Raw genomic sequence first — 22,421 nt, 5'->3', positions numbered from 1 at the left:
CACGGGGCTCCAGAGAAGGCCGGCGTTTGGGTCTGGTAGAATGAGCTGAGCAAGGATCCCGATGGATGCGCTGCCGGTGGGCTGGCGTGGTGATGTGACCGTGGCCTGGCCGGGGAGGGGCAGCAGCCACCACGGTCAGGCCATGCTCATCACCGCCCTCTCCTGCGTCTACAGGGACACCAGGCCTCGGGCAGCTCCTTCCTTCCCCCACCACATACCTTCTCCATAGTGGCCTGGATGCCCGCCCGGAGCAAGGCCCAGAGCCGGCGGGCGCTCGTCAGCTGGGTCTCCTCCTCCCTCGCCGCCGGCAGGGGGCTCAGGTGACACATGGCGCTGGGAGTGGCGGCCACCCCTGTCGAGGTCGCTGCTGTGGAAAGAGAGGCTGGGAAACCCCCTCCCCATTCATTCACCCCCACTTGGTGCCCATGCAGCCCCTATCCCCCAGTACAGTGCTTGCGTTCCCCCGCTGTCCCTCGGCCTCGCACCATGCCCAAACCCTGCTCTCACCGCTACCGAGAGAGGGCCGAAGCCCAGGGAAGACTCCCGGCAACAGCTGGGAAGAGGCGTGTACAGGGGACATTTGACCCGTGGCAGCAGGAAGGCGGCACAAACACACCTGCCCCCGTCCTGGGCACAGAGGAGGCCCCGGTTCAGAGGGACCCAGCTCTGTGCCGGGAGGTTGCTTAGCAGCTGTGTACAGAGGGGGCATTGGCTGCATCCTCCTCTGGCATCGTCTTGGGCATGGACAGCGCCGGCAGAGGCAGCCGCCTGGTCTCGGAGGAGGCATGCTGGGGGGCAGGGCAGCCAAAGGCCCAGTGGGTGACGGGGGGCACGGGGAGGAGGTGGAGGCGAGGGCAGCCATGGGGCAACTTACAGCCACTGTCCTGCGATTCCCATTGCTCCGCCGTGGCTGAAAGCAGCATCTCCTCAGGTCAGGCTGTCCGCGCCTCAGCCCCCCGCAGGCGGCTCTGCTAGGCCGGGGCAACTCGGCCACCCACAGGGCTCTGAGGGGCAAGAGGGAACCCACTGCTGAGCTCAGGATAGTCCCTCCTGCCTCGAGGTGGCACTGGCAACCCCCGTCCCCCAGATAAGCCCCTCCCCAGCTCACCTGAGGGGCCCTGGCAGATCAGCATCTCCCCACCTCCCCGCTGTTGATCACTCGCCAGCATGTGGGGCGCTGGGTCCCCTCTAACCCAGCCCTGGCGCAGTCCAGGCTCCGGCTCCCTGCATGGCAGCCCCTTCCTGCCAGGGATGCTCAGAGCGGGGCAGCTGGAGCCTCCTGCCCACTGTGCCCCCCATCTTCCACAGGTGCCACCCCCCGGGCCTGACAACCAAGCTGCCCCCCAACACCCCGCCTGACGCCTGACAGACCCCACAGTCACCAACCCCCCCAGGCCAGACGCCCGAGCTCCCCCCACAGCCCCCGCCGGTGCCACCCCCCCCCAGGCCAGACGCCCGAGCTCCCCCCACAGCCCCCGCCCCCCAGGCCAGACGCCCGAGCTCCCCCCACAGCCCCCGCCGGTGTCACCCCCCCCAGGCCAGATGCCCGAGCTCCCCCCACAGCCCCCGCCGGTGCCACCCCCCCCAGGCCAGACGCCCGAGCTCCCCCCACAGCCCCCGCCGGTGTCACCCCCCCCAGGCCAGATGCCCGAGCTCCCCCCACAGCCCCCGCCGGTGCCACCCCCCCCCCAGGCCAGACGCCCGAGCTCCCCCCACAGCCCCCGCCGGTGCCACCCCCCCCCAGGCCAGACGCCCGAGCTCCCCCCACAGCCCCCGCCGGTGCCACCCCCCCCCAGGCCAGATGGCCAAACCCCTCAGCATTCAGGCCTCTCTAGCTGGACCCTGCCAGGCCGCAGGCCCAGGAAAGGCCAATGCCACCCACCCTGCACCGGTGGGCAGAGAGCGCCCAGTGCTGGGGAAAGGCAGGTCGCCGTGGAGACGGTTCTGTTTACGGCCGCAGGATTTGCGGGCACTGGGCAAGAGCAGTGCGCGCGGGGGCTCGGGTGTCTGGCCAGGGGGGCAGGGGAGGTCAGTGCCCGCGGGGGCTCGGGTGTCTGGCCGGGGGGGCAGGGGGGGTCAGTGCCCGCGGGGGCTCGGGTGTCTGGCCGGGGGGGCAGGGGGGGTCAGTGCCCGCAGGGGCTCGGGTGTCTGGCCAGGGGGGGCGAGGGGGGGTCAGTGCCCGCAGGGGCTCGGGTGTCTGGCCGGGGGGGGCGGGGGGGTCAGTGCCCGCGGAGGCTCGGGTGTCTGGCCGGGGGGGGCGAGGGGGGTCAGTGCCCGCGGGGGCTCGGGTGTCTGGCCGGGGGGGGCGGGGGGGTCAGTGCCCGCGGGGGCTCGGGTGTCTGGCCGGGGGGGCAGGGGGGGTCAGTGCCCGCGGGGGCTCGGGTGTCTGGCCGGGGCGGGGGGGTCAGTGCCCGCGGGGGCTCGGGTGTCTGGCCGGGGGGGCAGGGGAGGTCAGTGCCCGCGGGGGCTCGGGTGTCTGGCCAGGGGGGCAGGGGAGGTCAGTGCCCGCAGGGGCTCGGGTGTCTGGCCGGGGGGGCAGGGGGGGTCAGTGCCCGCGGGGGCTCGGGTGTCTGGCCGGGGGGGCAGGGGGGGTCAGTGCCCGCGGGGGCTCGGGTGTCTGGCCGGGGGGGCAGGGGGGGTCAGTGCCCGCGGGGGCTCGGGTGTCTGGCCGGGGGGGCAGGGGGGGTCAGTGCCCGCAGGGGCTCGGGTGTCTGGCCGGGGGGGCAGGGGGGGTCAGTGCCCGCAGGGGCTCGGGTGTCTGGCCAGGGGGGGCGAGGGGGGGTCAGTGCCCGCGGGGGCTCGGGTGTCTGGCCGGGGGGGGCGGGGGGGTCAGTGCCCGCGGAGGCTCGGGTGTCTGGCCGGGGGGGGCGAGGGGGGTCAGTGCCCGCGGGGGCTCGGGTGTCTGGCCGGGGGGGGCGGGGGGGTCAGTGCCCGCGGGGGCTCGGGTGTCTGGCCGGGGGGGCAGGGGGGGTCAGTGCCCGCGGGGGCTCGGGTGTCTGGCCGGGGCGGGGGGGTCAGTGCCCGCAGGGGCTCGGGTGTCTGGCCGGGGCGGGGGGGTCAGTGCCTGCGGGGGCTGGGGGGAGCGAAGGGCCAGGGTATTTAGAAAAGACTATTTAGAAAAGCTGGACGTGCACAAGTCCATGGGGCCGGACGAGTTGCATCCGAGAGTGCTGAAGGAATTGGCGGCGGTGATTGCAGAGCCATTGGCCATTATCTTTGAAAACTCGTGGCGAACCGGGGAAGTCCCGGATGACTGGAAAAAGGCTAATGTAGTGCCAATCTTTAAAAAAGGGAAGAAGGAGGATCCTGGGAACTACAGGCCAGTCAGCCTCACCTCAGTCCCTGGAAAAATCATGGAGCAGGTCCTCAAAGAATCAATCCTGAAGCACTTGCATGAGAGGAAAGTGATCAGGAACAGCCAGCATGGATTCACCAAGGGAAGGTCATGCCTGACTAATCTAATCGCCTTCTATGATGAGATTACTGGTTCTGTGGATGAAGGGAAAGCAGTGGATGTATTGTTTCTTGACTTTAGCAAAGCTTTTGACACGGTCTCCCACAGTATTCTTGTCAGCAAGTTAAGGAAGTATGGGCTGGATGAATGCACTATAAGGTGGGTAGAAAGCTGGCTAGATTGTCGGGCTCAAAGGGTATTGATCAATGGCTCCATGTCTAGTTGGCAGCCGGTATCTAGTGGAGTGCCCCAAGGGTCGGTCCTGGGGCCGGTTTTGTTCAATATCTTCATAAATGATCTGGAGGATGGTGTGGATTGCACTCTCAGCAAATTTGCGGATGATACTAAACTGGGAGGAGTGGTAGACACACTGGAGGGGAGGGATAGGATACAGAAGGACCTAGACAAATTGGAGGATTGGGCCAAAAGAAATCTGATGAGGTTCAATAAGGATAAGTGCAGGGTCCTGCACTTAGGACGGAAGAACCCAATGCACAGCTACAGACTAGGGACCGAATGGCTCGGCAGCAGTTCTGCGGAAAAGGACCTAGGGGTGACAGTGGACGAGAAGCTGGATATGAGTCAACAGTGTGCCCTTGTTGCCAAGAAGGCCAATGGCATTTTGGGATGTATAAGTAGGGGCATAGCGAGCAGATCGAGGGATGTGATCGTTCCCCTCTATTCGACATTGGTGAGGCCTCATCTGGAGTACTGTGTCCAGTTTTGGGCCCCACACTACAAGAAGGATGTGGATAAATTGGAGAGAGTCCAGCGAAGGGCAACAAAAATGATTAGGGGTCTGGAACACATGACTTACGAGGAGACGCTGAGGGAGCTGGGATTGTTTAGCCTGCAGAAGAGAAGAATGAGGGGGGATTTGATAGCTGCTTTCAACTACCTGAAAGGGGGTTCCAAAGAGGATGGCTCTAGACTGTTCTCAATGGTAGCAGATGACAGAACAAGGAGTAATGGTCTCAAGTTGCAGTGGGGGAGGTTTAGATTGGATATTAGGAAAAACTTTTTCACTAGGAGGGTGGTGAAATACTGGAATGCGTTACCTAGAGAGGTGGTAGAATCTCCTTCCTTAGAGGTTTTTAAGGTCAGGCTTGACAAAGCCCTGGCTGGGATGATTTAACTGGGAATTGGTCCTGCTTCGAGCAGGGGGTTGGACTAGATGATCTTCTGGGGTCCCTTCCAACCCTGATATTCTATGATTCTATGGTACATAAATGGCCGACACCCTGTTTCCTGGCAACTGATGGCCTGGGCCCTTCTCCCCCCCCCCCCCCCAGGTGAGAGCTAAAGGGTTGGAGAACAAAGGAATCCGGTGACCTCCTGGCCCGGGAAAGGGACAAAGCCCAGAGGAGGAGGGGCTGGAGGGAGTTTCAGTTTGGGGCTGGCTGAGGACGAGGAGTGAAGGTTTCAGAGTAGCAGCCGTGTTAGTCTGTATTTGCAAAAAGAAAAGGAGGACTTGTGGCACCTTAGCGACTATCTCAAATAAATTGGTTAGTCTCTAAGGTGCCACAAGTTCTCCTTTTCTTTTTGAGGAGTGAAGGGCAGATGTGGTTGCCTGGCTCCCTGCCCCCAAAAATGGTCCCAGCTGAGGGGTCCTGTTCTCTGCACCTACAAGCTCTGTGTTAGACCATGTTCCTGTCGTCTAATAAACCTTTTGTGTTACTGGCTGGCTGAGAGTCCCGTCTGACTGCGAAGTTGGGGGGCAGGACCCTCTGGCCCCCCCAGGACCCCGCCTGGGCGGACTCGCTGGGGGAAGCGCACGGAGGGGCAGAGGAGGCTGAATGCTCCGAGGTCAGACCCAGGAAGGTGGAAGCCGGGTGAGCTGTGTGTCCTGCAGACAGGCTGCTCCCAGAGAGGAGACTCCCCCAGAGTCCTGACTGGCTTCATGGGGAGCAGTTTCAGAGCATGGCCTGGGGACGCCGGGACAGAAGGCCCCTCCCTGGCATCAGGGGAGACCTGCTGTGGAACCGGGTGGGGGCCACGCAGCCCTGTCTTCATACCAGTCCCAGGCTGCCATTTTAACAGGAATCCGGCCCTCAGTCCAGCGCCTTTCACCCCATCCCTGTTGTTGGGAACACTGGGGCATGGCCACTAGGTAACTCGAGGGGATGGAAGACCACGAGTGTCGATGAAGCCCCCTCGCACTAGGCCCTGGTGTCCTTGCCCCCCCCCCCCCGCCTGGAGACACTCGCAGCAGCTCTGCGTGCTAGGCCCAAGTGTCCTTGGCCCCCCCGCCTGGAGGCACACACAGCAGTTATGCTGAGAATCTGCAACAATATGCTGCGGAGTCAGACTGCCTGAAACTAAGCAAGGCCAAACAGGGGAGATATGGAAGAACAATGCTGAATAAAGCAGCTTTATGTTTAGTTTAACAAATGATACAGAGAATCAGGGAACTGGCTGGGAACTGGATTGGCTGGCTATATGGATACTTGGGGCAGCTTGCTATTGGATAAGTATGCTGGGAAAAAGGATGTATAAAAGCCTGTGTAACTTCCTGCTCTGTTGTACAGGATTTGAGATTCAAATCTCCCTGTACCTTTTTGCAGCTGCAAATAAACTTTTCTGCTTCTCCACCCCGTTGTGATTATTGGGTGTAGCACACCGGGTAACGAACCAACTCAAGCTGTTGTTCAGCCTCTCGGCACTGGGTGCCGGCAACACTGTGAGCCGGGGCAGCAGCCCTCTGCTGAGACACTGGCCGCCCTGGGGGCAGGGGAAAGAGGCCCCGGCCGCTATGGGACATGAAGCAGGAACTGATTCAGGGCTGGCCACGGGCCCGTGCGAGGCAGCGGCTGTACGAACAGCAATGATCACAACCGCCCCCAGCACCCCAGGGAAACACCCCACACCCAGGAGATCCCCACCTGCAGCCGCAGACTGTCCTGGGGAGGTGGGGGCTGGCAGCACCGAGCCCAGCCCCCAGTAGTGGCAGGCTGCCACCTCCAGGCCTCAGGCAGAGATCATCCAAGGACAAGGAAAGTCCCCAGCTATCAGACGCCACCCTCCCACCCAGCTCCGCCCGCCCCACAGCCAGCAAGGAGAGCCTCAGAGCCAGCGCCCAGGCCCCTGCCCACGGCACCACTCCCATCACAGCTTCCACGACCAGCCTGGAGACCACAGAGTGGACGCCACATCCTGGGCTCAAGCCCCCAACACACACCAGGAAGTCCCATCCTGGGCAGACACCAGCTGCCAAGGGGCATGGAGCCCCCAGGGGCCTGTGCTAGGACCATGGGGGCTGGATTGTATCTACCTGGCATTGAGTTGGTTGCACTTGCAGAGCTGCTTGTGCCTTGAGACCACCGCCTAGATTTGTCCCCCTAATCGCCCCCAGCTGGTCACCCCCTGACCCCTGCACTTCCCAACCCCGCCACTCTGCTGAGCGGCCCACTTTCCTTATCCCACCCCCACCCCACCCCTACAGCATAGGCAGGTGCAGCACCTGGCACGGGGCACTCCATGCTGGCACCTAGGAGGGACTGACCGGAGAAGCAGCTGGGGGGGGGGGGGGGGGGGGCAGAAATTAACATTTGCAAACAAGCTCCCTTTGTGCTTTCTCCACTGCTGCCCCGCCCCAGACTGCAAACCGACCTCACTGTCCCCGCCACAGCCCTCCTGGGGGGATGGTAACAAACCTTGACAACGGTTGGGCTGCGGAGGTGAGAGCCCACTGCCTGGCTGTGTGCGCGTCTACTTTGGCGCCTGGCCAGCTCCCGCTGGCAGCTTGTTTTACACATAAACGGCAAGGTCTGGTCTGGTTGCACAACACCTCGCAAACGGGGCCCTGGGGCTCCCAGCTACACGTAAAGGGTAGAAAGGGGAGAGCAGCCCAGGGCAGCGTCTGCAGAGGTGCAAACACAGGAGGCAGGACACCGGCGAATGGGAGGACACGGTGCAATTGAACGTTCAGGTTGACTCTCCAAAGGCTCCTGAGCACGTGCTGGGGAAGGGGCTGCGCAGGGCTGGGAGGGGGTTAGTGAGTGCAGAAGGGACACTCGAGCAGGCCCCAAGGAGGAGCCAGCCCTGCCTGCGTAGCTGCCATTTCCCCAGCTGGGAACCCGCCGAGCAGCAGGAACGCTGAACGGCCAGCACCTTTCTGGTACCGCCCCTGCCCCCTCAACTTGCAGAGGCTCCCTCTTCCAGCCCCATGGACAGGATGGATTCTCTAAAGGAAGGGGCATCAGTCACAGATAAACTTTATTGGTGTAACGATACATTGCTATGCAGTAAAGTCAAACCTCACAGGGACTTAAACATGAAACTGGCCCCAGCTCCCCACCTGCCGTGCAGGAGCCTAGAGGCACAAACTCTTGAAGCAGCGCAGGGGAACAGCAGCTGTGCCCTCCCCTTGGAGCAGGGGCTCCCTGCCAAGAGGCCGGCTATGCACCACTCAGGCCAGTGAACATAGGGGCAAAGGCAGGAGCGGGAATGCCAGGTCTTCGGTAGCTGGGCTGGGATCTGGTCCCATGGTTCCTGGCCAGGGCCCCATCTCAACCATGGATACGGGCCACATTTGCCTAGACTGAGCAATGCGGTGGAGCTTGCTGTGCTCACCAGCCCTCTGCCCGGGCACCACTGCAGAGACCCCACACAGGCCATGCGGAGCATCTGGCAGGAGTCCAAGCTACCAGGGTGCCCTTCACCCTGCTGGCCAGCCATGGCACAGCTCAGAGGCTCACGAGCCCCTGCCAACGAGCCCCAAATGCTGCGAGCTCCAGCCAGAGCCTAGCTGTGGCTGCAGCGCTTTAGCAGAGATGGTCAATGCACACGGGCCCCCTGCTCGAGGGTAGAAGGGTATAGCCATGGCTCCCAGCGCTGGGGAGAGCAGCCTCCTTAGGCCACAGGTGGGTAAAACAGGATGCTTTGAGCTTAAGGTTCCCCTCCCCTCATCCTCCACAGGCCAGCAAGGGCCCTGGGCACACCCTGCACGCTCAAGGAGGCAGATGGTTACTGCCAAGACAGCTCCTGCCAGCACCGATGTACAGGCACCTGCTGGCCCTTAAAGCACTGAGCTGGGCAGATGTGACGAGCTCGCCTTGGACCAAATGCCCATGGGGGACAGGTGAAGGGACAATGCCCCACAGCGAAGGGGAGGCTCTGGGGGCAGCTGGCAACCCCACACGGTCCCCTAGCTGTAGGGAAAGCTATGGCTCACCCCAGAGCCCCTGGGGCACCAACTCCATTCCTGTGGCAGATTCCAGCAGTGAAGAAGGCTGGGTGACGAGCAGGCTCAGGTGGACGAGGCTGGTGCATGGGCCAGCTACAGGTCCCTCCGCAGGCCTGAGGCTAGCAGTGTGCGGCTCCACAGGCAAGCTCCCGGAGCCCTCCTCGGCTGGCTGAGATGTAGAGGCCCTGACTGTGCTGGGCTGGCCCCTCTCCACCTTTCCCTTGCAGCAGAGAAGTTGGGCCCAGATCCTCTGCCAGCACATCTCCACTAGGGGTTTGCACTACACCAGCTACCCGGTGCAACCTGCCAGGGCGAGTGAGGCCAGAGGAGGAGCTGCAGGGAGCAAGACCTGGTGCTGCTGCCCTCTGCAGACACCATGCTAGTGCCAGGTTCCGCCCCCCCATATGATCCAGTGCCCATGCAGCTCTGCACCCCAGTCCTGCTATGGCCCTGGGACAGCGTATACTCATCCTGGCATCGGGCCCAGCAGCCTGCACTAGGAGGGCCAGTGCTGTGGAACTGGCCATGGGGGACGGAGGGGAGGATGCAGTTAAACCAGAGCATGAGTCAGAGCCTACAGGGCTGAGCTGCCAACAAGAGGAAAACAGGCTCTGCAGCCCTCCCGGATGGAGCAGGCTCCCAGCAGCAGCCACCCCCTCCCGCCCCGCCCCACACGCGCTCTTGCCCAGCTCGAGCACAGCTGATGCCAAAAGTCATCTGTGGTTTAAAAACAAAACAAAAACAAACAAACCAACCACCAAACAGCCCCTCCGGCCTCAGCTCGCTCTCCCAGCCAGTTCCTTTGCACAGGGGAGCAGTGCTCAGCATGGGGCCACAGGGTGGCTGCTACAGCCTTGGAAAAGAGCAAACTGAGCCCATGAGGTGAGCAGGAGCCAAGCAACCCCCCTCCCCCCCAAAAAAACAGGGAGCGGGCCAGTGACGTGGGGGGAGGGGTGGGTCACCAACAGTTCTGAAAGAGGAGATCCAGGACGCGAGGATGCCCTGTCCTGCCGCTGCTATGGCCGGACGGAGTTTGCTGCGTCGCCATCAGTAAAGAAAAGTGCCCGAGGAGCAGCCTGCCCTGCTTCAGAGCCAGCAGGAGCAGGACATCAGTGCAGCCAGCAAATCAATTCCTAAAGTGCACTGAACCATCTCAAAGGCCCTGCGCAAGCATCTGGCAAGCTGGAGCCCAGGCCGGCAGTGAGAGCGTGGCCTCTGCTGACCAATCACGCAGCACCTGTCTGGAGGGAACGGGCTCTCGGGCAGCACCTGCAGCTGGAGGATATCTGCAGCCCAGAAGCACCAGCTGCTTTCCACATGCAGTGCTGTGGGGCAGGAGCTGGGGCACTCTGGAGCCCCCAGCGCCAAAGAGCAGAGCAATGCTGCAGGCTCTGTGCATGGGGTAGTTCACATAGCGGCCAGGGCTGGCCCATCCTCAATGCTGATGGACTGGAGACTGGAAGGCTGGCTCAGCAGGGCTGAGTACTTCTTGGAGCTCATCTGGACACTCACATGCAGATAACCTGCACCCTGCAAACAAGCACAGCTGTCACAGCTCTGCCCAACATGCTTTGGGGGAAGCACAGCTGGCTGCAGCTCAGAGCCAGGCACCCCACCCCGGGCGCACACCAGCTGGGGCTCCACAGAGACTGGCCACGGCCAGGCAGCCTCGAGTCCCTCTCAGAAGGGGTGACACCTTCACAAGTTTCAATTCAACAGGGCCAGGCACCATGCTCCCAGGGCCCGCCAGGGCCAGAAGCTCTGTTTCCATCACGCAGACGGGCTGGAGAGAAACGGGTACAGTCATGCTTTGTGGGCAGGGGACAGCCAGGATCCCGCCCCACTCGGCATGTCCCTGCCAGCCGAGCTCACACACCTGTCCTCCTCAATATTGCTGCTTTCCTTGTCATAGGCATCCATGCTCCTCCCCTGGTCTTCTTCACCGAGATCCATGTCCAGCTCGTTCCCTGACTCCGAGCGAGGGTATGTGGACCCACTGGAGAGACAAAGGGCAGCAGTGAGCATCAGCCAGCTCCCTACAGCTAAGGCACAGCCCCATTGGCACCAGTCTAAGGCACTGGCCTCCCGTTACGAATCCTGGCTATGCTGAGCAAGGGCTCCCAATCCGGCCAACTCAACCCCCCAGCGGCCAGAGGGAGGAGGGGCTGCAGGGACCCTCCCTGTGGGAGGCCGAGCACCCATGCCATTAGGAGAGGGAGGGTCAGGCTGCCAGGCCGCGGCTCCCATCCAGTTTGTACGTCAGTGTGGAAGTGAAGCTGTATGCTGCAGGCAGATTGAAGGGGCCTGGCTGCTCTGGGTTCCCTCTAAGTTTTCCCACCCATGTGCGGAATGCATTTTGTTATGTGCACCTATATGGAGGTAGTGTGTGACACATCACCTTCATATTAATGCACATAACAAAATTCATGTGGGAGGGGTGGGGCCGAGGGGTTCAGAGTGTGGGAGGGGGCTCAGGGGTGGAGCAGAGGGTTCCAGCTGGGGGTGCGAACTCTGGGGTGGGACCAGGGATGAGGGGTTTGGGGTGCAGGCTGCCCCAGGGCTATGGCGGGGAGAGGACTCCCCCCAGCTGTCTCTCTCCCCACGGCAGCACCTGGGTGGGGGTGCCTCTCCCTGCCATGGCAGCTCCGGGGCTGGGGACATGGGATAGGCGCCCCACCCCTGGCTGCAGAAGGTTGGGGGCCAGGCTAGGTTGGGGCCAGAGGAGGGGCGCCCAGGTCCCAGCTGGGTAGGTTCCCTGAGCGCCTACGTGGCACTTAACAGGCCGCTGCACGGCCACACAGTTGACAGGGAACTTAGGCGGAGTGCAGCTCTAGCTCAGGGCACTGCTGGGGGTGCTGGGTCGAGGGGGCTCCCCCAGCAGGAGGCACAGCTTTCAGACAGGTCGCACTTCCCCGCCGTCCCGCAGCCTGACCTGATGGAGCGGCAGGTGAAGAAGACAATCCTCTTCAGCCTCTTATTGTAGAAGAAGTAGTTGAAGGACCAGAGGCTGCCCTCCTCGCCGAAGGGGTCCGAGTCCAGATCTGGGTTGTAGCTGCAAAACCAGTGGCGGGGTGAGAAACACCCTGCCTAGAGCTGCCTGTGCAAGAAGGGCTCCCAGCACCCAGACTCTCACTCAGTCCAGGCACGCTGCTCACTCTGGCCTGACACCAGCGTGACAGAGCAGAACCGACCTTTGGCACCTGGTGGTCAGAGCGCAGCAAAAACGGTAATGACCCAGCCGCCAACCCAGCACACCCCACAAGGCAGGCGGGTGCAAGGATCAACGATGTGCAGGGAGAAACGGAGGCAGGCTATTAGCCCACTGGGCCAGCAGCCCCAGGCAGAGCCAGGAGTGAGGCAGTCAGCTCCCTTAGCCGCAAGCTCATGGTGTGCCCAGGGTGGGAAGGGGAAGGCATGGGATCGTCCCTTTTATCTGCCTTGGCAAAGGGACCCCTATAGGCAGGGCAGGCCAGAATCAGTAGGATGTTCCCCAGATCCACTACTGGCCACACTATGTCGGCCCAGCATTGAGGAAGAGCCCCGGCTCTGTACTCCCCAGCGGCGCATGGCCTGGCTGCTCCAGGGCGTGGGGCTGCCCTATGCCGAGCGGGCAGGCAGAACAGACCTGTAGATGTCACACTCCGAGAGACAGATTTCTTCATCCACAGCATCCCACAAGTGAGGCTTCAGGGCTCTGAAGTCCTCCCGGACCGCTGAGAACAAGCTACAATTCACAGCATTCACCACCTGGAGGAGACCAAGACACACTCTGGGCTGGGCTGGACACACGGGAGTCAGGACCCTGCAGCTTTCCAGAGGGAAGCAGGCAGCCCCTCCCCAGGGGCCCTGTGCTGTGTCCACGATGCCTGGGACAGGGCCCAACTCCTCTGCTCTGGGGAGGCCAGATGGGAGTCCAGAGAGTCTGGAAGGGTGGGTTTGGAACACTGGCTGGCCCTGAGGGCAGGGCCGGATTAATGCAGGGGCTTTGGGGGTGCAGCCCAGGGCCTCGGGCTAAGGGGAGCCCTGCAAAAATAAATCCATAATTATATACAATTCAGTGGTCACCAACCTGTCGATTGCGATTGACTGGTCGAACCTGGAGCCTCTGCCAGTCGACTGTGATCTCCGGGCTGCTAAAAGTCCAGGGGCACAGCAGGGCTCAGGCAGGCTGCCTGCGTGCTGTGGCCCCATGCTGCTCCCAGAAGCGGCTGGCTGCTGGCACATCTCTGCGGCCCCTAGGGGGGCAGGCAGCTCTGTGTGCTGCTCCTGCCCCCAGCACTGTTCCTGCTGCTCCCATTTTCTGGGAACCGGCCAATGGGAACTGCGGGGACAGCGCTTGCAGGCAACGCACTACGCTGTCCCCCTCTTCCCAGGGGTGCGCAGAGACATGCCAGCAGCTGGCTGCTTCCAGGAGCAGTGTGGGGCCACGGCACACAAGCAGCCTGCCTGCCTGAGCCCTGCTGCGCCACTGGCCAGAAGCCGCCTGTGGTAAGTGCCTCCCAGCCGGAGCCTGCACCCCAGCCCCCTGTCCCAGGTCAGAATCCCCTCCTGCACCAAACTCCCTCCCAGAGCCTGTATTCTTCACCCTCGTCTGCACCCCAACACTCTGCCCCAGCCTGGAGCCCCCTCCTGCACCCAAACTCCCTCCCAGAAAAACGAATATAACAGCTGTTCTGTTAGGCTATTTTGAATTAACTTAACTATATTCTACATGTTTTAAGCGTGAAATGTAACCACAGAACACCTTTACGTTAATTAAAAGGCAAGTTTAGTATAGCGTTAATAGCTTTGATGCCATAATTGTGATAATTTTGTTTTAAATTAGGAAAGAGACTTGTATACAGGGGCCCCACAAAATCTAATAGCCCTGGCCCCCACAGGAGAGTTAATCCAGCCCTGCCCAAAGGCTCGCTCCTCTGAGCGGGAAGGAGCCATTGTTTCCCATGGCACACGCCGGAAGTGATAAGCTAACAGCTTTGGCAAAGCCCTCGCTTGTCGCACAGCCCTTCCGTGAAGGGGAAGCTGCTGCAAGGGTACTCTTGGGATGGGAGGAAAAACAGAAGTCTAACCTAGAACACAAGTGTGTGTGTGGAACAGATGCAGACCAATGGGCACCCAGCGTTAGATTCAGGAAAACGTGGGGAGAAGCAGGAGAAATACAGAAATGCATTGTGGGGCAATAGAAGCAGAGGTGGGGGTGGTTGGACCTGCCACAGGATCCCACAGACGCCAGTTCAAAAGACTCTACAGCTGCACGTGGCTCCCCTGAAGCTGTCTGGGAAGGGAGCATTGCCGCAGGCCGAGGAAGGAGGCCTCCCGCCAGCAGGCACAGCTCTGGGCACCCTCTGCTTAGTCAGGATGGAGCTCTGCCCACTCCTCAGCATGGTGCCTGGGAGGCTGGACAGGGTAACCCAGTCTGGGTGGCTCTCAAAATGCTGAAAAATGCTCAAACCCTGCCCCTGCCTCTACCCAACGAAAAGCAATACCATACCCCCACCCCACAACCAACCCCAACACCACCACCATGAAACAACCCAGCCCAGCTGGCACAGCCAGGGGAAGTCAAAACCCCACCCACAGGCACAGCATCCCCCAAAGGAGAAGGGCCAGAGGGGCCCTGGAGCCTGGCAGGGGCTGTTCTGAGGCTGCTGATTTTATGGGGGAAGTGCTCAGATTCTGCAGTGATGGGCAGCAGGACAGATCCTGATAGCCTGCGCGGGACGGGGGGGGGGACGGGACGACTTCGCTCCAGTGGCTGAGAGGGCAGAAGGGGAGGGTGTCTCACTGGAGGGTGGGTCTGGAGGTGGCAGAGCATCTCCTGGGGAAGGGTCTGGCTGCAGCCCCTCTCGGAGCAGGTGGGCCTCATAGATCTAAACCCCACTGGCTGGGTCCCTGGGGGTCCCCCACCACACCGAGCTGGAGGGAGCCCTGTCTCGGCTGCTCTCAGAAGGTCCCTGCCAAACTCCATGGCAAGGAGCACTCTGACCCCAGCCACCATCAGTAGCTGGCTCCTGTGCAGTGTTGAAAGGAGCCCATCCCGTACCCAGTTGAGGCTCGGCTCCCTGCTAAACTCGTGGCTCTTGGCAGCACTGAAGTCGTAGTCGGGCCGGAAGGACTCGTTGAGGGTAGCGATCAGGTAGAAGAGAGTCTTGCGGCTGCACTTGTCACTCAGAGGCCCCTCCTCGTCTCCACTCTGACTCTTACTGAGCCTGCACACACAAGACAGCTAGGCGGGCAGCTGCTACCAGCTGCCCAGAAGCAACACACTGGAGGGAGGCCCCCGGCAGCCCCACCCCACACCCCAGGACAGGAATCCTGTGGAAACCAGCTTCAGCCCCAGGGATATTGCCAGAACCCAGCAAACAGGGCTCAGACACACCCTAGGATGGGCAAGTGGGCAGGGACACTTCCCAGTGGAGATGTGCCACACGGCCCTAACCAAATGCACACACAGGCACAGGAGGGAATGCACACGCACACCCAACTTAATCCAGGAGCAGCTAGGTATGACAGAGCACCTCACCTGCACAGAGGGTTGGCCTGGGAGATCATCAGTCCCAGCGTGCACTGCTGCATCTCAGCTCCAGAGGCTCAGGAACAGAGAGCACTAACCCCAGGCTGCTGGCCCAGACTGGGGCGAGGCCAGCTGCAATGCATGGGGCATCCTGAGGCCAATCCCCCATTCCCTTTCCCTCAGTGGGCTCTGGCTCCAGCCCATGGCTACCTCTTGTGCGGGGCCCCACTGAAGCATGCAGAAGTCCCATGCCGCCCAGTCCCCAGCCCAGAGTGGAGGGCTGACGTACCTGCTGGGGCTGATTCCTGTGGTCTGAGGGGGTGACAGGGCTTCAAGGACATGCGGCTGGCCCTCCTGGCAGAACTGCTTAAACATATGCTTGTCATCGCCCGCCATCTTACATGAGTAACTCTCAATCCTGCAGAGAGACAACACCATGTGTGAGGCCCGCCGGGGAACAGCACAGCAGGCCCCGGGCCCACGCCTGCTCCTCAGAGCAAGCATGACAAGCGACAAGCGGAAGAGCAACACTGGGTGCCCAGCCCCAGCGCAGACAGAGATCACCCTTCACAACACTGGCACTGGGTGCCGAGAAGGGACAGGCCAACAGGAGCGGAGACATGTCCAGCACGGACACAGGCAGCCTAATGTTCTCCGCCAGGCTGTCCCGGCTCTGCCCAGAGCTACAGGGACTGCTGTTTCAGAGAAATTTAAATGTGACCACCACAACACCCTGCAGAACTGGCTGCCGGGTCTGGAGCGTGCATGGGGGAGGGAGGAGAGGTGGGCTGAACAGGATCCAGCAAACTTTCTCCATGAACTCTGACCACGAACATGCCCACGAGCTGTTCTAAGGAGCTCCTATGTGCCCTCCCTCCCCTTCCCCCGCTCCTGGCCTGCCTCACCAAGGGTACAGAAGAAGGCGCAGGAAACCCAGCTAATCACTGCAGCATCCTGATCAAAGTAGGGTTCTGCCCGTACCAGGGAGTTCACCTGCTGCCAGTAACGTTGTCAGAAAAGGGCTCCCCAGCCAGTGCTGGAAATGATTTGATGGCCATGCTGCCCCCAGGACTGAGGCCCCCCCTTGCACACACCTCCCCCCAACAGGCTCAGTCCCTCTGCACTGGCAACTAGCCAGCGTTACCTCTGGTTCAGGGGGACGATGACTGACCAGCCATTGCCACTGACCCGTCAGTTCCTGGTACAACAGAGCAGACGTGCCAGGCAGGGCCCCTGGGAAAGCTTGTGGGTCCCATTCCCCAGGTTCAGCTCAAGGGTGAATGAGTGGCAAGGAGGCATCCCATAGCTCCCTGTGATCATCTTAGCGACATTGCTCTGGGCTGTGAAGCTTTTTGTGCCCGGTGTGCCATAGTTAGGTCGGCCTAACTCCTGGTCAGGACCTGGAAGAACTCTTCCATCGACCTAGCTACCACCTGCCAGAGGTGGATTAACTCCCCTGACGTGTTCATGCCAGGGCATGGCGGGCACAGTTGCAGGGCTCTAACTGTGCCATTGTAGCAGCTGTCGCTTAGACATGGCCTTGGAGACATGCCGCTGCCAGGGCCGCCAACACCGAGATCAGTCACACATCACATATCGCTGGCCCTGACACGCCACTCCTTCCTGTTCGCCTTTCTATCCTGTGTAACAACAGGCTAGTAAGTTTCACTTCTGATTCTGTCACTTCCAGGCTGTGGTGTCTGGGCTCAAGGGGGGTGGGGGAAGGGTTGTTAGGCAGACATATCCACTGTCATCTGTTCATGGACACATTCCTATAGGCCCCCCTAGAAACTCTGGGCAGACCCCACCTTCTGGCTCCCCTGTGAAAGAGCTGCGGACACTGACAGCATCACGAGAGCAGGGTGACAAGGCCCCGGTAATGGCAGCCTCCAGTCAGAAGTTACACCCAGGCCCTGCCAGGGCTCCCAGACGCTGCCCAGGAGGTGAGCGCGTGAGCAGGAAGTGTGCTCCTGGGGCTTGCAGGAAGGATGCGAGACGGTTTGCAAACCCCGACTCTTAGACTGTGCCCTCAGTTCACAAACCAAATCCACACAGACTAAGCCTTTCAGGAAGGGCAGGAGACCCAGCCCAGAGCAGGGCTTTCTCCCCCCCAACTCTGCAGCATGTGTTCCACAAGCAGCCTCGACAGAGGCAGAAAAGACAGACATGGTCCTGTCCAGCTCCCATGGCCCCCACAATAGGCTGGGACAGAGGTAACGCAATCACGCTTCCTGAAGGGCAGCAGCAGCCTACGCCCCATGGTCACACTGAAAAAGAAGCGGGGATTGGGGCACGTTCTGGGGAATGTCTGCAGCACCCTCTTGACCACTCTGCCCTTCTCTAGCTGCTGTCAGCCAAGAACGCCAGCTCTTCGTGAAGTGCTTGAAAAGCCCAATGCTAAAGCCGGTCAGAGAGCGTGTGGAGCACCCCCTACCCTACGCCTGGGCCAGCTGGGAAACAGATTCACTTCGGCTTTGTCTCGATCAGCCAGCGAAAGCAGTAACTGACCAGATCAAGCTATCCGGGTTTCAATGCCATTTAAAGCGCCCTAAACACAGGTTAGGGTTCCGCATGGTGCAGCAAGATGGAGTTTCATTTCATTGGTGCGTGCTCCAATACAGACACAGTCAGAGCCTGTGAGCAGCCCAGCCACATGTGAGCAGCCCAGCCACAGTCAGAAACAGACTGAGCAAACCTACCCTGCTGGGCAATGCCAGCCAGCCCCACAGTCAAACAGAGCTCAACTCCCAAACTTCACGTTCCTGGCCAACTTTGGGTTTCAAATAAAGCCCAAAACCTGGAAACGCCGATTCAGGAAACTGCCAATGGTCTCCTGAAGTTTGCTCAGCTCACCCCCTGGCTGGAGTCCTCCTCGGTCCAGACAGAAAGGGAAGCACCAAGCCCACAGAGCGAACCAAGGTCAGGACTCACGATGGAACCCAGGAGTCCTGATTCCTAGCTCTTTGCTTGAACCAGTGAGCAATTGATGGGGAAGCAACGCTAGCCTGCCATACAAAGGGGCATGTCACTGTCAGACTCCTGCTAGCTGTGGGCAAGGGGCAGTCTCCTGCCCCCAAGCTAACCTCCTTGGGCAAGCAGCACTGACCAGGGAAAAGCCCATATGGAGCTCTGGTCTGGCTGCTCCATCCCAGCAGTCTACAACGGAGATGCCTACTAGCCTAGATGCCCTAGGCTGCTGTATGGACGAGCCCCTGCTGGGCCCAAAGAACTGCCATCTCCTCCTCCTGTTCCACATCGTCGCTGTCCCAGCACAGGCCTTGCATAGCTCATGCTCCACAGCTGATGGGGGTGTGATGAGCACAGGCTGGTCCAGCCAGTCTCTCAGCCTGGTCACACTTGTGCAGCTGCCCAAGAACGGAAGCCATTGGCCGATTGGTTCCATTCTTGCAGCTCAAAACATCCTGCCTTGAGAGCAGATGTCTCTTCACAGCACAGATGCCAGGCTGAGGGTAAGTGCGTTGCTCCACCCACTGGAGAGATTCAAAGGGAGGAAGCGTACAGGGTCAGTGAGAGCATGAGAACCAGAGCTTGGGAGCCCACAGGAGCTGACCTATCCCCACCCCTACACTGCATACCACAGCTTGCACTTGGGTGGAAGTTTCTGCAGCCCAAGTGTCTAGGACCATCGGTGCTGACTCCATGGGTGCTCTGGGGATCAAGCACCCACTGAAAAAATAGGGGGTGCTCCGCACCCACAGCAGGGCTGAATTAATCTTTTGTGGACCCCAGCCCCTGGGCTGTGGTCCCGCTCCCCACTTTGCCCATGCTCTGCCCTGAGGCCCCACCCCTGCTTGGCCTCTTCCCCCTGAGGGCCTGCCCACCACTTGCACAGTGGGGAGGGGGCAGAGAGCATTGAGCACCCACTGGCAAAAACAAAAGTCACAGCCTGTACCTAGGACCCAAGTCACTGTTCATAAGCTTGGAGAGGAGATGGACTGGCACCTCTGCCCTGCCTTCCCCACTCCCACAGCTAGATGGGGCTCAGAAAGGAGACATCCAGGGGCTACAGGTGCTCAGGCTTGCCTCTGCTGATCCAATGGCCAGGGAGTCCTCAGCTGAGTGGCCTTGGAGCACCTTCCAGTTGCTCTCCCAGGCTAAGTGGAGAGAGGCCCAGCCAAGAGTCTCACATCACTGCTTTTTATGACTCCTGTAAACATGCCTGGAGAGCAAGTGCTGGATGAGCCCTGCCTCCTCCTTCCCAGCCATCCTCTGACAGGAGCAGGACCTCCCAGGCAAACAGCAACACCTAGGCAGGCAGAGGCGCTAAAGACAGGGGAGCACAGCGGTAGCCTTTTGTTCCCACATCTGGGATCCCCCTAGCCGGAGACGGAAGGCTCAGCCCAGAGACCTGCGCCCTGCACTGCAGCATGTATGCAAGGTGGGGTTTGAGGTACCTGTGCACACAGACTGACTCACTCCTCTTCCCACTCACTCCACCTGTCAAGACATTTAGAGCAGAAACAATCCTGGTAGATGGGACTGTCCATGGGAGCTGAGGGGACACTCCCTAGGGTGACTGCGGAGGGCCTGGAAGCAGACAGCTGAGCTGTGTGTGCCCTGAGACTGCAAAGCCTGTGGCAAGTTGGAACTTCACAGACAGCTGGGCAGAGGCAGAGAGCAAAGGCCTGTAAAGTCTACATAGTCCATTCCGCCCCCCACACACATGCGAGCGGCAATTACCTGGACAGCACCCATTCGATGCTCTCCCACTCACCCATGTCAGTATGGTGCCTAGTGCCTTGGCCACTCTAGCTTGAAGTGTTTCACCTGGCGGTGGGGTGCTCCTCAGCTGAATAGATCTCACTGCCAGAGCTATCAAGCTTGTCTGGTCCCCCTTGTGGGGGGACTTTCTGCACCACAGGAAGGGCACGGGAAGAGGTGGCTCAAGTCCCTGGGGAAGCACAGAAGGAAGCTTTGACAACACTCACCTGCCAATGATGTGAGCATCTCCCGTCTCCACTGTCAGCTGAGAGTTTATTGCTTCAAAACTTGAGTTCTCTAACAGCTTCATTGTCCCACCTTCGGCTGCAGAGCGACTCTCAGTGCAACACCTGCTGCAAAGCTGGTACGACCTAGCACAGAGAAACAGGTTCCATCAGCTGCCCCATCCCAAGAGCAGCACAGCAAGACTGCAGACAAGGTGAGAATGGCCCTGATTCCCGGTGAGCCCAGCCCCTGCAGCATGGAATGGGTTTGGCTAGTCTGGCAGGGAGGTGATAAGCCAACACAGAGACAGGGAGGGGCAGGAGAGGTCAGGAGGCAGACACCCTGTTAAGTGGGGAGAACAAGAACAGATCTCACGTTCCTAGGAAGGAGCCAGGCAGCCTCCCAGGCTAACCCTATCGCACATATCCCACTCTCAGGTGACTGATGTACCATTCCCTGCGAAGGGCAAGCTGGCCTGCAGCTCTCCACATCCACCCTCACACCAGTGTGCCAACCGCATTCTCACCCCCTAGCACTAGGCTCCTCGCCAGCACCCAGAGCTTACAATCCACGAGGGGGGTGGGAGGGCACGGCTGCTATACATTCCCCCTTCAGACCCAAAGGCTAGTTCTCCCACCCCTAACCCACAGGGAATCATTTCCCCCAGTTCAGCAAGAGTCTGTGCTCTGTGAAGCTACCTCTGACCTGTTCCACCCAACACTCCAATATAAGAACATAAGAACGTCTATACTGGGTCAGACCAAAGGACCATCTAGCCCAGTATCCTGTCTTCTGACAGTGGCCAACAGAACAGGTAATTTCATGACAAGTTCTCCCTGTTTTAAAGCACCACGCTTCCATATAAAGGAGTTTCCTCCTCTCTTTTATTATTCTCTACAGAGGCAGCATTGCAGCTAAACAAATTCACCTCCATACTCAACAGACCAACCCAAGTGACCGCTGGGCACAAACCGAGGACAGTGTTTTCATCATGGCTGAACCACTAGCTAACATTCCTGCCCAGGCCAGGTGCACACCTGGTCCCAAGTACACGCCCATCCCATATACAAAGCAGGGCAGCAGGATTTAGCACAAGAACAGCTTCCTGTGCCTAGACACTACCTGCACTAGGACCCTAAGGGAGAGGGTTCTCACCACCAGCCCTGCAAATTCAAAGGCACAATGAACCCCCCCATGCTCACCCCCACCTCAACATCACCACAAAAGACTGAAGAAACAGATTTGAAGGAATCACTTTGCCAATCATGTAACCGCCCCAGCAGCCCCCATTCACCATCTGCATCAGCAGCCTCCCTGGTGCCCCCAGTGGCTGTTCACACGCAAGAACATCCCCTTATTCACAGTCCCAAAAAGGGCCCCTGCTTGCATCCACACTCTGCCTCAAAGATTAGTCCCCCCAACCCCTGCACCGACCCCTGATTCCCATACACCAGTGGTTTTCAAACTGCGGGTTGCGACTCAGTACTGGGTCACGAAATGTAAGGCATTGGGTCGCATAGGCTCTGGTCAGCCCCACCGACCGGGCCGTTAAAAGTCCCATTGGCGGTGCTGCCTGGGTAAGGCAGGCTAGCCCCTACCCGTTCTGATACCGCGCTGTGCCCTGGAAGTGGCAAGCAGCAAGTCCCACTCCTAGGCATGGGGGCCTCAGGGCTCCGTGCGCTGTTCCCACCCTGATCACCAGCTCTGCTGGGGGAGGGGGGAAGATGTCGGTGCCTGTGGGCAAGAGCTGCGCAGAGCTGCTTGTGCACTTCCACCTAGAAGCCGGACCTGCTGCCGGCCGCTTCCAGGGCACAGCACGGTCCGCGGTGCCAGGAAGCCTGCCTTAGCACCCCCACTATGCCACTGATCAGGAGTCGCCTGAGGTTAGCCCATGCCCCAACCCACTACCCCAGCTTTGAGCCCCTCCCAAACCCACAGCCCCCTCCTGCACCCCAAATTTCTCATCCCTGGCCCCACCCCAGAGCCTGCACCCCCAGCCCAGAGCCCTGATCCCCTCCCACACCCTGAGCCCCTCATTCCCAGCCCTACCCCACAGTCCTCACCCCCACACCTCAACCCTGAGCCCCTCCCACACCCCAAACCCCTCATCCTCAGCTCTGTTGGGTCACAGCCATCAACAATTTTCTTCAACTGGGTCACCAGAAAAAAAGTTTGAAAACCACTGCCATACACCCAGCTCCCCAACTTCCATCTGTATGCACTCAGCAGCACCTCCATCTGTCCCCCGTCTCCAGCTTCTCCACACCCCCTTCAGCACCTTGGTGCCTGTCATAAATATAAAGGGAAGGGTAACCACCTTT

The 22,421-nt window shown here is 60.4% G+C and overlaps 2 protein-coding genes across 5 annotated transcripts in view; both read right to left on the bottom strand.

Moving 5' to 3' along the window:
- The window catches only part of WDR97 (WD repeat domain 97), a 71,298-nt gene extending 70,008 nt beyond the window's left edge, over positions 1-1,290 (bottom strand). The window contains exons 1-2 of one of the 2 annotated variants that reach the window (XM_075124853.1): positions 875-1,290; positions 219-367 (exon numbers count right to left, since the gene is read on the bottom strand). In XM_075124853.1, the coding sequence (XP_074980954.1) occupies positions 219-367; positions 875-923 (198 nt within the window). In that variant the 5' untranslated portion in view covers positions 924-1,290. The remainder of the gene's footprint in view (positions 1-218; positions 368-874) is intronic. The other variant, XM_075124854.1, reaches the window with a different exon arrangement.
- Positions 1,291-7,651: 6,361 nt separating this feature from the next.
- Positions 7,652-22,421, bottom strand: part of MAF1 (MAF1 negative regulator of RNA polymerase III) — a 45,537-nt gene continuing 30,767 nt past the window's right edge. For all 3 annotated transcript variants that reach the window (XM_048837116.2, XM_048837117.2, XM_048837119.2), the window contains exons 2-8: positions 20,103-20,246; positions 15,443-15,571; positions 14,683-14,848; positions 12,265-12,386; positions 11,572-11,691; positions 10,516-10,635; positions 7,652-10,169 (exon numbers count right to left, since the gene is read on the bottom strand). In XM_048837116.2, the coding sequence (XP_048693073.1) occupies positions 10,148-10,169; positions 10,516-10,635; positions 11,572-11,691; positions 12,265-12,386; positions 14,683-14,848; positions 15,443-15,571; positions 20,103-20,185 (762 nt within the window). In that variant the 5' untranslated portion in view covers positions 20,186-20,246 and the 3' untranslated portion in view covers positions 7,652-10,147. The remainder of the gene's footprint in view (positions 10,170-10,515; positions 10,636-11,571; positions 11,692-12,264; positions 12,387-14,682; positions 14,849-15,442; positions 15,572-20,102; positions 20,247-22,421) is intronic.

Source organism: Caretta caretta, chromosome 2, assembly GCF_965140235.1.
Source record: "Caretta caretta isolate rCarCar2 chromosome 2, rCarCar1.hap1, whole genome shotgun sequence".
NCBI classification, from domain to species: domain Eukaryota; kingdom Metazoa; phylum Chordata; order Testudines; family Cheloniidae; genus Caretta; species Caretta caretta.
Note: the sequence above shows the minus strand (reverse complement) of the source record. Positions and strands in the feature narration are given on the sequence as shown.